Consider the following 14588-nt stretch of genomic DNA (forward strand, 5'->3'; position numbering starts at 1 on the left):
TGATGAGACGTGAACTCTTTCGCTCATTGGATGGCTGAAGTGTTGGCCATAATGCGATCAAGATTCGTTCGCAATTGTGGATGCTTTCCTGTGGACTGTAATCTAAAGGTGAAAAGCACATTTTGGTCTTGACCAAGGATGGCGCTCAGCTCGCCGACGAGCTCAATAAATTACACCGGAAGTGATTCACCACATAGGTAGCTGAACGAAATTGTCTAATAACCCCTAGGATTGATGTATTTGCGTTTTACAGTCTGTGCTGTATTCAAGCCTGTCGTGTCAAACGAGTGCAGGCAGGTCTCCCTAAGACTAAGTACATGAATGTCCTATAACCGGTGAGAAACCCTCAAATATTTACGGTCGAAAAGAAAGTTTGATGTGCAACTCCATGAGAACTCAATCTATGCTTCAAGCCTTGTTCATCATGGGTATGCAAAAGCCGTTTAGTGGCAGGTGCTGGTAGCAAGGGTCCAGCCCGTGAGGCGGTTGGCGATGTCTGACGCGTAGCAAGGAGTGCTACCGAGGCCTTTGTCGAGGTTGGAGTAATCGGCAGAGCCGCTGTTGTAGAGACGAGCAGCAGCATAGTAAGCCTGGCTGCCGTTGTTGTGAGTCTTCTCCTTGGCCTCAGACAGAAGGCTCTGGAGGCCAGGGCCGTCCTTGGTGCCGCTCACACCATCGCTGATCATGAGCTTGATGGTGGATGAAGGGCAGGGGTTCAGTCCGAAGCAGGTGCCGGCGCCGTTGTGAGACTGCATGAGGCCAGGGTTGGTAACGCCGTTGTTGGTGGTTGGGACACGGACGCATCCCTTGCTCTCCTGCATGACGATGGCGAGGACGAAGCGAGGGTCGACCCCAGCGGCCTTGGAGACGGACTGGATGGCCGTTCCAATGTCCTTAATCTCGGATTCGGAGTCATCACCGACCCAGCCGTTCCAGACGCAGGACTTCTGCATAAGAGGGACGTTGGCTTTCCAAAGATCATCCCAGGAGCCCCAGGCATCCTGGGAGGGCCAGCCGGCGGCAGTTGATCCGTCACCTTGGTAGTAGGTGTACTTGTCCTCAATGGCGCTACGCTTGGCAGCAACACCGTGGTGATGGAAAGCGGTGCCATGATGGTGAGCGGTGCCATGATGGTGAGCAGTACCATTGGTATGGTGGACAGTACCGTTGGTGTGGTGAGCAGTGCCATTCCTATGGAAAGCCGTACCGTTGGTAGGGAGAGCAGTGCCGACAGCGGCAAGGCCAGCAACAAAGATAGCGATGTTGGCAAGCATTTTGAATGTCCTGATGATGAATGGGATAAAGATGTATGAGAAAGGAAGGTCTGGTCTACTTGAGGCCAAGGGATATCAGTTGTTGGGTTCCAAAGATGGGAAGAAGGAGTGTCCGAAAGAGAAGTTGAAAGGAAAGGAATGGAAGGTTGATAGAATAGCTGAATGGAAAAAGAGCTCAAGATGACTCTGGGAGAATGGAAGATGATGGGTCTTTATATACATGGAGTCGTCCCCTACTGATGCCTCCAATGCTAACAAAAAGACATTGCCCACTTGCGCTCCATATTGGAGAAGAAGGCAAACGCCATCTTTCAACAGAAGAGCAAGATTGAAGAGAGAGAGAGAAAAACACCTCATGCTCCATCACATGGAGTAGCACCGTGAGAGAAGGCGATTTGTGACAATACCAAGGCTCATACGTTCTATACAGCATGCAAGCACGGAAGACTTGCCCCGTCCTCATCAAGGCTCGGGCTAAAAACGCCACATAAAGGGTCTTTCGTAAAAGGATATCCGGCTTGAAGCCGAGTCGTTGCATGTGGGTACAGAGGGTCTGGTAGCGCCAAAACCACGTGGAGGAAAGGGGAAATGAATAGTGCGTCTCAATGTTCGAGGATGTACCTCAACAGAGAGGAGGTCGCGCGCCTGACTTGGGCAACTTGATTGCTTCTCGTTCACATGACAGGTGATTTTTGGCATGTTGATTGGCCTCATGTAAGAGGACGTGATCACATAAAGTGGACTCCTTGGCAACCGGACATGTTTGTTACTCACACCATCTCGTCTGAGTTGTGATGTCAACTCTCAAATCTCTACGAATCCACCTTGAAATTGGGGATGTGTTCCATGCCACCATTTCAGACATCATGACTGCCTTTTCGTTTCCTTCTTGCTACCCATCTTAGTCAGGACCGGAATATCTGGAAGCGATTCAGATGTCTACCTAGTCATTGTTAGTCAAGACACTGTGCAGACTAATTGGCCCATATACCAACATCAACGTTGAATGCACCACGCAATTTGCAGTAGTATCCCACAATGCCAACCAATACGACGGCGTATGGAAGGCGGCTAGAAGGACGAGTGGATTCGCAATTGGCAAAGCAAATCAGTGGTGATGAACTCATACATGTATAAGAGGCGCCAACGTTATCCTCCTAGTGGCTTGTTCCTGGCTAAATGAGCACACAGGAACCTGTCAGTGTTAGGTCGGTATCCAGGCACACGATTCATTACTCCTCATTTAGGCGAGTCATCACGGGAACTAAGGAGACCCTGCATGTAATCGCACGCGACGACAAGGGGGAAGTATGGCGCCTCATAACTGGAGGAGCCATTCCGGTGCAATGATATCGCCATGAAATGTCACTGTCCTTCCTAGAGTAATTCTCATGACCGGCTGCTGTCCAATGATTTCAATTTTATCTCTCCGAGCGGGCCTCGGACAGGTTCTAGTGCCGCTTCTCACAGTACACGCACGGGCGAACCCACGATAGCCCACGACATGAGTGCTCCATACTATAAGTCCCAGTTTCAGAGGCCCGACTCCTTAGGGATGGGACATTTCTCCGGTAATGCTAGGATAGGACAGCGGACCGAGGGAACCGTTGGGCTAAGGCAGCGAGGCCCGCGCCCGTCCATGCAAACATGGGAAATCGTGCAGGGGACCTCGCTGTAGAGAGTCTGGCGGGGGATCGATTACCGTTGCAGATTCTGGGGAAATACGATGCCAAGGTCCTCTCAAGCCTCCCTCTGTCATGTTTTAGGCATTCTTACATAATGTCGCAAATCGTCGACAATGACTGCGAGTTCTGGTGAAGCCCACATTTGTCGCGAGTCTTTGGCGATGGCTATAGCCTATGTTGATATATCCGAACGTTGCCACATAAGAGATTTTTTTTTTTTCTCTCAAGAGCCGCTCATTGCCCGCGTGAAGAATTAGGCAAGACGGGGACTTCCAGAGCAAATTTTTACAAGAACTGCATTGAGCCCCCTTGAGCGAGTTGACAGACGCCCTGGTGGCGTTTGCCCCTGACTGACTTCGCTCGATCCAGAGAAGTTGTGCCTGGCGTGGCTCCTCATTCGGCAGCACCGCCAGTGGCGCCAGCGCCACTCGAACGCCATCTTTGTTCATACGTACAGATGGTGGAACCGAATGGAAAGACCGTTAAGCGCGGTAAAGACAGTGTAGAAATAATTGAAGGATGTCGAGACGACGATCTAATGGGTACAAGAAGCCATGACTAGATAAAAGCAACGGAGCCCGAAGGTTCATACAGTAAACAAGGGCACCGTTCAATACAGTGGGCGTAGAATGACTAGTATCTGTGAAGTGATCGGCTGATATCGTTTTTTTTTTCCCCGAGGCAAAGGTCTTTCTTTTGCAAAAACCTTGCGTGATTAGTTCATCGAGAGACGTCATCCAGCGACCAGTTGTCGGTGAATTAATCTGGAACGATTCCAATTTCTGTTGTGACAAGATTACCTTCGGCCCTACCATTCTTGAGGCCGGTTCTGAGAATGCATCATTTTGAGGGTCAATATTCTGCCGATCCTTGTAAGCCGATCTGTGGAATCAATCATGGTCTGCTGTACTAGGACAGAGTCGACCTCTTGATGTTCTGCTGGGTCTTTCTCTAAACTCATTTGTCTTCTAACCTTATCATTTATCGCTTCCTACGCGTCAACTGCATCTTTCAACTTCATTGAGGGCATGATGCACTTTTGCGCTGCTTTTAAGGGTCTCATATCTTGATGGGTATCTTCCCTGTCATATCTATTGTGTACTCGGGGTTTCCATTCGTTTACCGAATTCCGACTCTATGCAGGTGGACTTCATGTGCTTCGGGTGGCTTCTAGGACGTGTATCAGCCTGTCATTTGGCTGTCCTTGTATAAGTGTGATACATGGAATCAGTGGCTACAATTCCGAAACATCTCAAAAGACATTGGCAGAGTGCCTGTTATCTCGCACAGTAAGTCTTGTGAAGAATGCATCGCAGGCTCAGACGACAAGCAAAATCCGAAACAGACACGAGGTTTGCTTAGTGGAGTCGCGAGCCGCCTTGTAGAATCACGATGTCGTTCAGCTTCCTTCGCATCATCAAGTGCTTTGTTGCATTTTCCGCTTCCGCCTCCACCTCCGCCTCCGCCTTTTACCTTCGGTATCATGATTGCTCCGTACTTGGGCAGCATGCGCAAATCTGCCCCCCTCGCTTGCCTCTGGTCCGTCCGCGATTAGTGTATTTGTACGCAGCATCGCTGTATCATGTTCGGATTCTCAGCAGATTGAATGGTATACTAATAGCGGCTGACTTCACATAATTCTCATTGCCATTTCCTCTTAATATTATCTTCTCAAGCTTGAACTGGTGTTATTTTGGCTTGGCCTACCCATAAAAACGTCAGCATCCTTCGCTAATAGCCCCGCCATAGCTCCTGAAAAGAGGGCTTCCAGAAGGAGTAAAAACGGCTGACGGCTGACGATACTTGACGGAATGCAGTCTAGTCGGACGGGCTGTTGAGCTCCTCAGAAACACTAAACTCCGCCCCGTGAGCTCTATTCCGGGGCAGTTTTCATACCTTCAACTCCCTTTCGATCCTGGCTTCTATCGAAATGATGCGCGTCCAGCGTGGAAGCGGGATGCATACTTGTGTCGATGCTCTCAGCCAGGGGCAATGCCGCGTCGTCAGCATGAGTGATCGTCGCGTTGTTGGCCAGGCGGACACATTGACAAAGGCGCAGCGATCTGTTGTACGGAGTATATATGGGACGAGCCCTCTTACTCTCAGGATCCCGTCGATACACACAAGTTTAACAAGGAGTGAGATTTCTCGAACAATATCGCCATGAAGATACTCTTTTCACTTGTTTCTGGGCTTGCCGCAGTCAACGGCGCCGCCGTCCATCAGCAAAACCTTCCAACGGTGGACCTTGGATATCAAGTCCATCGCGCCATCTCCTTCGATGTAAGCCTCTCGAAGAATTAGACTTTACGTGCCGTTAACATGCTGATCATCATGCGAAAAGGAACACTATAAGACGTACAACTTTACCAACATCCCGTACGCCGAGCCTCCTCTGGGTTCTCTACGATTCACCGCACCTGTTCCTCCCAAGGGACGCAAATCGGGAGTCCAAAATGGCAGTGTTGGCAAGGTTTGCCCGCAGGCAAATCCCGGTTGGCTGGCGCTGGGCGAAATGTTCACCGCGGCCTACGGACTTAACCAGCTGCCATTTAATGTCACGCAAGCAAAGGAGTTGCTATCTCAGCTGCCGCAGCCCCCGGAGGATGATCGAATCACTGAAGACTGTCTTGTCCTGGACGTTTTGGTTCCCGAAAAGGTGTTTCATAAGAAAAGAAGCACCCACGAGAACGGGTTGAAGCCGGCCAAGGGAGCTCCCGTCCTGGTCTGGATATATGTGAGTAGAATGCCCTCTATTGCTGTTGACTGACCATGAAACTGAGAAATTGACTAGGGAGGTGGATATGTCATTGGAGACAAGTCAATGTTCGGAACTCCCAATGAGCTCATGGCAGCAAGTCAATCGGATGGCCAGGATGGTGCCATCTGGGTGGCCATGAACTACCGTCTCGGCGCCTTTGGCTTTCTCTCAGGCCCTACGATGCAGCAGAACGGCGGCACCCCGAACGCTGGACTATTGGACCAAAGGCTTGCGCTTGAGTGGGTTCAAGAGAACATTCACCTGTTTGGAGGCGATCCCGATAATGTGACTATCATGGGAGTCTCTGCTGGTGGAGGATCGATTATGCACCAGATCACGGCCTGGGGAGGGTCGAAGCCTGCACCTTTCCGTCGCGCTATCCCACAGTCGGCCGGTCTGGTCCCTGTTCCTGGAAACCGTGAACAAGAGCAGACATTCAACGAGTTCCTCGCGCTTCTCAATGTTTCGACACTCCATGAAGCAAGGGCACTGCCCTCGAGTGCATTGATGGCCGCCAACCTGAAGCAAGTCGCCGCTGCCCCATATGGTGCCTTTTCTTATGGTCCCGTCGTCGATGGCACTTTCGTGCCCGGAATGCCCTCAAAACTGTTCCTTCAAGGAGCCTTTGCTAAGGACATTGAGATCTTTTCCACCTACAACAGCCACGAGGGAATCATCTTCACCGACCCTTCGGCCTTTGACGATGAGTCCCTGCTGAGGAAGCAGCTTGGCACCATCTTCACCTCGTTCACAAGCGAAGACTTTCAGCATGTGCTCGAGACGCTCTATCCCGCGAGATATGACGGGTCTCAGCCGTACAACGATGCCCTGGGCCGAGCGCAGCTGATCATTGCCGAGGCCGCGCTCATTTGCAACCAGAACTCCATGATCAAGGCCGCGCAGAAGCAGGGCATTGCCGCATTTGGCTTCCAGAACTCCGTCTGGCCAGCAGTCCACGGCGGCGACCAGCCCTATCTCTTTTCCGACGGTTCGACGCCGGGCGTTGATGCCCATATTGCGAGCATTGCAAAGGATGCTATTGCTGGATTCGTCAATAATGGCTCACCGATCAAGTCACCGACCGGCGGCATCTCCTTTCCTCCTTACGGCCGGAATGATTCCATTCTGAACTTTGTGGCTAACGCTACCTCGGTTATCCGAGACCCGACGTCGAACGAAAGATGCGACTGGTGGCAAAAGGCACTGTACTACTGATTCATGTTTCTCCCATCCATTTACTGTGCTCCTTGGACTTCTCTAACAGCTATTCTTGATAAGTGTACTGTAAGTAGGCGCTTGAGTAGAGGCTCGGAATAGATGCTGGGTTAAGTTGTATTACGCATGTTTTTGCGCCCTTGATTGCGCCAGTCTTTGTAGCAAGATCTTTGGGTTTTCCATCTCCATCCATGCAGAAAAGAGCCAGTCGCTCTCGCTCTCGTCTGGGCAGCTCATTCGCATCCAATGATGACGATCCACGTAACTAGACCTCGAAGTCCTTCAACTCGCGTAAGAAGCTTGGACTTCGCGATACCCATGGACTAGCTCGCACAATCAGGCCTAATGCCGCCCCCAACGACACATCATGATTCTTCAAGTATGTTACGACGGGAGTCGGAGCGCGTGGGATGCCCGCTGAGCATTGCACCAAGATCCTCGCCGAGCCGTTATTTGCCTGCAGCTCCGTCTCAATGATGTCGCAAGTAGGGGTGGCAGATCTTGGACACCGTTGAACATAGGGAGTCTACAATGCTCACGGGGTTTCATTCGATGCTGGCACCTTACTTGAAGGGCTAGCGCCGACGCTCAGCACATACGATGTCGAGTTTGTCGCAGCAACGTGACGGACGAGGCTGCGGACAACGGGCCAACGAGGGAGATGGGCGTCTTCTCGTCTCGCCTACCCATCTTTGGAGACTCTGAAGGGGATACCGATGAGGCGGTCTTCGGACGCTTTCCAATAGTATTTAGACGGTGTTCCGCAGCTGATGCAAAGAGGTAAAGCTTTGTGACATGCATCGACTCGGGCTACAGGTGTTGTATGCGAGGCGCGTATTTGAGGATGACTCTTGAGTAAACGTATTGAATGGTGTAGTAGTAGCCTATCTAACGGCTCGGATAATGCCGGTTTGCGCATTGGCAGGGACATGCTTCTTTAAGAGCAGAACGAGCTCCGTAAGAGTATTCACCAATGTTCCGTGCCTGCAGGATTGTCAGACAGCAAGACTCCCTATCTAACGTCCAATCATCTTCAAGATGTGAAAGGCATGGAAACATGCGAAGGGCCGGGGAAATAATGCCCAAATAGCTGCGAAGACTCCATGACCGCGTCTATTTTCAATTATCTCACTGGGGATTTTGGGACAGGCAACTTTCGAATAACACTCTTCCTTCTTGGTATAATTATCTCTTTATTGACTAAAGAGCGCTCCAACGTAGATCCAGACCTGAGTTGGCGGGCGGAAAAGCTGCCCTCCGGCCCCGCGGAAGCATCGTGTCTCCTCTGTCTTCTGACTACGGAGTCAGCCGGCAATCCATCTTGGCATGAAGATCATGGTCAGGGATCAGAGCAGGAAGTCCACTAATGATTGGCAAAGACAGGCTGACTCGCATTATGGGCCTGGTCCGGGCTGCTCACTCAACATGCAACAGCCGACGTCTCCACTTAGGTACGAAGGTAGATTTCCCGACCAGACACTGCTTTTTATACTCGCTCATACTTTAGATAGCATGAATCTCGTAATAAGCTTGTTGCCCTATGCGCTGAGAATAGGGGAAGTCTGCCACTTTTGGTTCGGAAAACGTTGCCGGAAAAGTCCACTGACAGGGGTGAAACTACCTTTCCCGGGAACTTGTATATTAATCCATGAGTCTCGTGTATCGACGGTCGCTTTTACTTGAGTTACGCTCACAATTATGCATACTTGAGAACCCCAAAATGTTGGGGGACTCTTCTAAGACTTGAATATCACATACCAGGAACGGATGCCTGCTGACTGCAGCAATTGCTTGCAAGTCGTTCCATCTATGAGCACATTGAGCTCGTATTACGAATGTTTCCATCGTCGCGTTTTGACGCTCGTTGCCACTAGGCTGCTGTTGTAACTTCCTAGCATAGCCTAGCTTCATCCCCATAGCCCGACTAGGTCGCTTTACATGGCAAGCCGTGCTCCATCCATCCAACTCAATTTGTATAGACAAGACGTTAGCCAGGGGCGCAGAATCTGGGGTACGAAAAGTCCACGAATCAATGATTGCTCCCTGTCTCCATTTCCCAAACAAGCAGCTGAAGCCAGCAGACGTCGCAAACATCCACGTCAGAATGGCGGCATTGTGAAGACGTCCAGGCAGGGAAATAGCTCTCTTCTCTTCGCCGGCACAGAGGACGTTGCTTCTAGAAGAGATGGAAAAGGTATCCCTATCGGTCCGTCCATGTAACAATGGAATGTGGGCATCCGATTACCCTAGTTTAACCCCCTTTCCACATCACGAGGCGGCACCGGGGACTAGAACACATATCATCCATGATCTGATAAAAGGATCGACTGCTCCCGCCTTAGATGCCATTGTGAACAGCTGAACTGTCATCCAAGAGTGCGTTTGTCTAGCCAGATCTCCCAAGCCGCCAACATGAAGTCCGTCGCCGCTTTTATCCTCACCTCTGCCATCGTCGGCATCACCCAGGCTTGCTCAACTCCTGGAAACTACATCGTTACCTTTTATGGATATCCCGACAACTCTCCCCCAGGACCTGCAACTGCGCATAACTGCGGTGGTCGTAACTTCAAGGCTGGTGGTGAGTAGAATCTCACCGTTGCTAACAGTCCACCGACAAGCAAGGACCGCCACTAACGTACAATCACCCAGGTACTGGAACTTATGCCGACCCCATAACAATTGCCACAGCTCCAGGAGAGCTCAACCCTTGCGAGATTGTCTATCTCCCCCTGTTGACCAAGTATGGTCGATATGAGGACGATTGCGCTCAGTGCAGTACGTGAAGCTTGCAATTGTTTTGGGGCTATACTTAGGGGAACGACTACTAATAACTACATCAGCTACTGACTGGGCCAATGGCCAACCTCACATCGACATCTGGACTGGCTCCCCCTCCGTTAATGGTGGCCAGAACCAGATCAACTGCGAGAACAACCTCACTTTTGGTGGCCGCTACTCCATTGTTCGCAACCCTCCCACCAACTATGGTGTTGACAGTAAGTTTGCTCATCAAACACTGAATGAGGAATACATTGACTGATATCTGCCAGCCACTCCTCTCTTCGTTGCGCCCAACACTTGCAACACCAACCACGTCTACCCCAGCAACCCTGCCCACTGCTAAGTGCGACCTTCGCACATAAATCGGGACGACATGTCACTTTCGTATCATGATAATGACTAGCAATCCATGACGAACTCCTGCAGCGAGCCGCCATTGACATGCTTTACGTATATAGCTAGCTGATGAAGCCCGTAAATAAAGACGATCAATGAGTTTTCTACGCTCCCATTTCCGGTGAATGCCCAACAACTCCCCATAGATTCCTTCTAGGATTTGCGCTGGCTAGGGCTCTGCGATGAAGACATGTTCTCGTCTTAAGCACTGATTTGCGATGATAGTGTCTACACCCTTCACAAGAATACATTCCCGCAACGTTCATCCTGATTGACCCAGCTTCTTCAATCCTCGGTGGAGGCGGCCCTTATTCTCCATTTCGTTAGCGCCAACAACTGTCTCCTTGACTGACCCTAATCTCACCTTCTGATGAGACCGTCTATGCAAAGCTTTAAGAATCTTTGTCCACGAATCCTCTCTGCAAATGCAAGATGCTGTTCGTAGCGCACAACTGCATATGGAGAAAGTTGGCTTATGCTCATGCACACGCAGACGCCCTTTGCTCGACCAGAACCTTAGAGGCTCGGTAGAGCATACTTCTGTGCCACTGAGCGTCTTAGTAACCATTCGATGGCTGTGCTGAATGCTCAACAATTGCGATGCCTTAAGTTCTTCGCGTCCATCTTGTATGGTTCGTCAGTTTTGGGAAGTGCGCATGCAGCGAGAGAGAGCGTAATACCACGGATCGCTTGGGAGCAATCTCTAAAAGTTAAGAGCTTTGCCTCGATAGTCCTGTCAATGATGGCGTGATGATGCGTGTTTATGTCCCCGTCCTCATGGTGGCGATATGGGCAACACTTTCGATGACTTTGAGCGCCGTTGTAAAGGCGTCTGGGCGCGTCGATATAAGAGTAACCGGGTTCAATCGATGGATACTCAGCGATCTCGCATTGCATGGCAACCGACAGATGGATCAAAAGAGAAGTGTGTTAGCGTCGAGGTGAGAACAGAGGTTTGCAGCCCCTTTTCGTCGAGAGGGCAGTGAATTGCAATTGTCTGCGAGCGTAACTGGCTCTTTCGCTCACATCGTGTCTGTATAATCACTCTAAGTTACCTCTTAAGCATCCTTCTATCAGCACCTAGCTTCACATTCTCGTTTTATACTTGGCATGTATCTCAAACACGACAATTCCTTCCGGCTCACAAATCCCTCCAAGCGGTCTAAGTCTCGTAACCAGCGCCAATAGATAATTGCCCCCGCCGCTATTCAAGTCTTGCTGCCGTGCGGCTACCGTGTCCCAGGTACGGATACCGTCCGCTCGGTTTCCTTCAACTCTTGGATGCAGGAGGATTTTGGCTCCAACTTCGATCTTGTCGAAACCCCATCCCTCAACTAAGCAGTCCCTGTTCTGAATCCTAGCCAAAGCGACCTCGCATTCTCAATCAAGGATGTGAGGTCGGGATCCCTGAGACTTCAGTACAGCTGCTCCATCCGGGCCATTGAGGCCTAGGCTAACTTGCCACAGGAGGACTCATCATGTCAGCGATGTTATCTGTTGTTGCTATGCGCCTCACGTTCCTCTGTCCGCAGAGCGCAAAAATACTCGGATACTTCCCTTCAGCTAATGGTCTGAGACGGTTCAGCTCTTTCGCAAGAATTTGTTACGGCCGTTCGCGAGAGACAACTGCGAGGTGTTGATGGGCACGGTCCTTCTCATCTACGTTTCATGGCTCGGCCTCGGCTTCCTAGATGGTGAGAGTTAAGTCATCGCCCAAGACCAACTATTTCTCCTCAGCCCGGGTATTGTTCAAGTGTGTTTCAAGCCATCCCCATCTTCGTCGACGAAGAAAGCATCTTCAGCCAATTATCCATCAGAATCCGGGACTTAGCATAGGTAGATGAGGCGTTGGTCAAAACACGCGAAGATCCTGCACGCTTTGTAGAACCCTTCATGAGAGTGGGATGATCCACGCTATGCAACATGTGGCGGCGCAGCGACCGAGGCGGCCGTCCTTGGACATACATCCTATGCTTGGCGTCTCCTTCTCGGGCTGCAGGCAGAATTGTCACGTCGGAATTCCTTGCCCTGCACTTCGGACTCAATATCAGGTGGGCGAGATGAGAAGAACAAATTAGGCACAACAAAGACGCAGTTATTCGTATCGTGACCAACTATGCCTCAGACGACGAGCCGGCCCCATCACCCACAGCATCATCACACTCTGGTCGCTCAGCTTTTGAAAATAGTCTACGCCGGAAATCGCCTCCGCTGTGCTGTGCAGCTCTCAAAGTGAGCAGCCGACACTGGCCTCATGCCAGAAGAGGCGGATATTGAGCAACTCTTCTACGGATTTCCAATTCTCTGTTGCGGACCATTCTCCAAGTTTTTTGATGAATGGGGGATTTGCGGGCTCTCGTATTGCTGTTTCACTTCTATCGCGCCGCACAGATCCTGACGTCGCCGAAGAGATGCTGGTGGGCGTCTTTGGGGAGCCGTGCCATAGAAGAGCTCATACTGAAGGAGCCCAAGTCCCGGGGACTGGCTATGTGTCTGCGTGTCTAGTTATATTAGCCGGCATATTGCAGGTGCAATTACTAGTTCTTATTCTGATGATATTCATTCTAGTCTGAAGGCTGAGTACTTGTTCACCGTACTTCAACCCATGATAACTCCCATCTAGCGTCGTGTTACTGGCGCCTTAATGTCGGCTACATTTGCCGAGTTTCTTACCACTCATGCACCAAGACGTAACGGAATCTTGGCTTGCCGGCTTCCAGATCAATGAGGGTCTTGTTTGCGTCTTTCATGGGTCGCTTTTCTACCCATGGCTTGATTTGTTTATCGGCAGCGAGCTGCAACATATCGCGGATCTCGTCTGGGGTGCCAATAATTGAGCCCGTAACGCTCTTACGGCCACCAATGAGGCTGAAGGGTCTAAGAGGGATAGGGGCCTCTGGGATGCCAACCTGGACGAGCGTTCCTCCATATTTCAACAGCGCCAAATATTCGTTAAAAGGCATCTATCAGTATTGCCCGTTAGTACGAGATCATAAATGGTGGACACAATCCCTCTTCTGCACATACGTCGTCAGATGAAGCGGTAGAGATGATGAGATCGAATCGCCCCTGGTTCCTCTTCGCCCAGTCTGCATCATCGCTTGTCGCAATGTAGTCGTCGCAACCCAGGCTCATCGCATCCGCCCTCTTGCTTTCCCTCCTTGAAATGCCGACGACCTCATCCACATTCAATGCCTTGGCAAACAGCACAGCAAAGTGGCCAAGTCCACCGACACCGACAATGCCAATCTTCTTGCCCGGACCTGCGCCGTGATACTTGAGTGGCGAATACACGGTGATGCCTCCGCACAGCAGAGGAGCTGCAGACTCAGGAGCCAGACCGCTTGGTATCTTGAAGACAAAGTGAGAAGGAGCCCGGTGGTATGAGGCGTAGCCGCCATAGGCCTTGCCGTTGTTGCGATGCCTGTCATTGTACGTGTTGATGGCTTTGGGGCAGTACTGATTCAAGCCGGCACTGCAGGGAGCACAAGGTCCATCACGGCCAAGGCATGCATCGCCCTGAGCACCAACGCCAACAACATCGCCAACTTTGATGCCATTCTCGGCCTTGGAGCCAACGCGAACGGCAACACCGAGAATTTCATGTCCAACAACGCAGGGGTATTCCGTGGCACCCTGAGCGCAATAAAGAGTCAGTATCATTGTGCTTGCTTGATGCTAAGTTGTGATATGAGTAGCGAGAGCTCAAACTCACCCATCCTGACCGCAGAACATGCACGTCTGAACCGCAGACCCCACAGTGCGTGACTCTGATGTCGACGTCCGTTTCCTCCCAGGGCTTCGGCTCGAAGTCTCTCCAGACCATTTTGCCTTCTGAAGAAGAGGCGTCGTCGCCCATCCATCCCTCGAACTTGTATTCAGTTGACATTGTGGCGGTACAAATAACAAGCTATTGCTGTCTTCTGCTTGGTCTAGGAGTTGTGTGAGAAATTTTCCACATCTCAACCAGCAAGGAGCTCTTTCTATATATATATATATATATATATATCGCATCACATCGGATTTTTCATGTCCAGCTTCTCACGTTGTCATTGATGTCATGAACGTCGGAGCATGATCCATTTGCCTACACCCCGGTTTCTTTGATGTCTCCATCCATGATCCCTGCCACTCTCAAAAAAGGGCGGGTTTTCTTGAATTGTGCGGCTGTCCCATGAAGCTTAGAATACTATGTGAGATTACCAAGTAATCATACTCCATCCCACGGGGACGACACAACAATCGCGATTTGCAATAACCTTGTTATACGATTAGTAAAGGGTCTAAGTCCGACAACACCGCTATAACCTTGGTAGATGGGTAGTCACGTTGCTCTATGACTGATCGGCGATTGTGGATTCATTTTTCGGAGTTCAGGATAAGAATTGACGGTCAACATTTCGGTCCTACGAAGCGCCTTCGATGACTTTTGAAGTTTCCGGCGATATTTCTCGGACATATAATCTCCATGCTAGT

The 14588-nt window shown here is 50.7% G+C and overlaps 4 protein-coding genes across 4 annotated transcripts; 2 read left to right on the top strand and 2 right to left on the bottom strand.

Annotated features, from left to right (window-relative positions):
- Positions 1–443: 443 nt before the first annotated feature.
- Positions 444–1274, bottom strand: CCMA1212_010479 (uncharacterized protein; the record flags this gene model as incomplete). The annotated part of the gene is made up of 1 exon (XM_073707523.1): positions 444–1274. One exon carries the CDS (start codon positions 1272–1274, stop codon positions 444–446), a length of 831 nt encoding a protein of 276 aa, XP_073553947.1.
- Positions 1275–5122: 3848 nt separating this feature from the next.
- CCMA1212_010480 (Lipase 1) lies at positions 5123–6935 on the top strand (the record flags this gene model as incomplete). The annotated part of the gene is made up of 3 exons (XM_073707524.1): positions 5123–5242; positions 5304–5696; positions 5754–6935. The coding sequence occupies 3 exons, from the start codon at positions 5123–5125 to the stop codon at positions 6933–6935; spliced, it is 1695 nt and encodes a 564-aa protein (XP_073553975.1).
- Positions 6936–9347: 2412 nt separating this feature from the next.
- Positions 9348–10059, top strand: CCMA1212_010481 (Uncharacterized protein; the record flags this gene model as incomplete). The annotated part of the gene is made up of 4 exons (XM_073707525.1): positions 9348–9513; positions 9585–9710; positions 9776–9931; positions 9986–10059. 4 exons carry the CDS (start codon positions 9348–9350, stop codon positions 10057–10059), a joined length of 522 nt encoding a protein of 173 aa, XP_073553974.1.
- A 2722-nt stretch (positions 10060–12781) lies between these two features.
- CCMA1212_010483 (NADP-dependent alcohol dehydrogenase 6) lies at positions 12782–14001 on the bottom strand (the record flags this gene model as incomplete). Its single annotated transcript, XM_073707526.1, has 3 exons — positions 12782–13075; positions 13140–13748; positions 13828–14001. 3 exons carry the CDS (start codon positions 13999–14001, stop codon positions 12782–12784), a joined length of 1077 nt encoding a protein of 358 aa, XP_073553976.1.
- Between the last annotated feature and the right edge of the window lie 587 nt (positions 14002–14588).

The sequence above is a fragment of the Trichoderma ghanense genome (assembly GCF_004382785.1).
Source record: "Trichoderma ghanense strain CCMA-1212 chromosome Unknown scaffold_26, whole genome shotgun sequence".
NCBI lineage: Eukaryota > Fungi > Ascomycota > Sordariomycetes > Hypocreales > Hypocreaceae > Trichoderma > Trichoderma ghanense.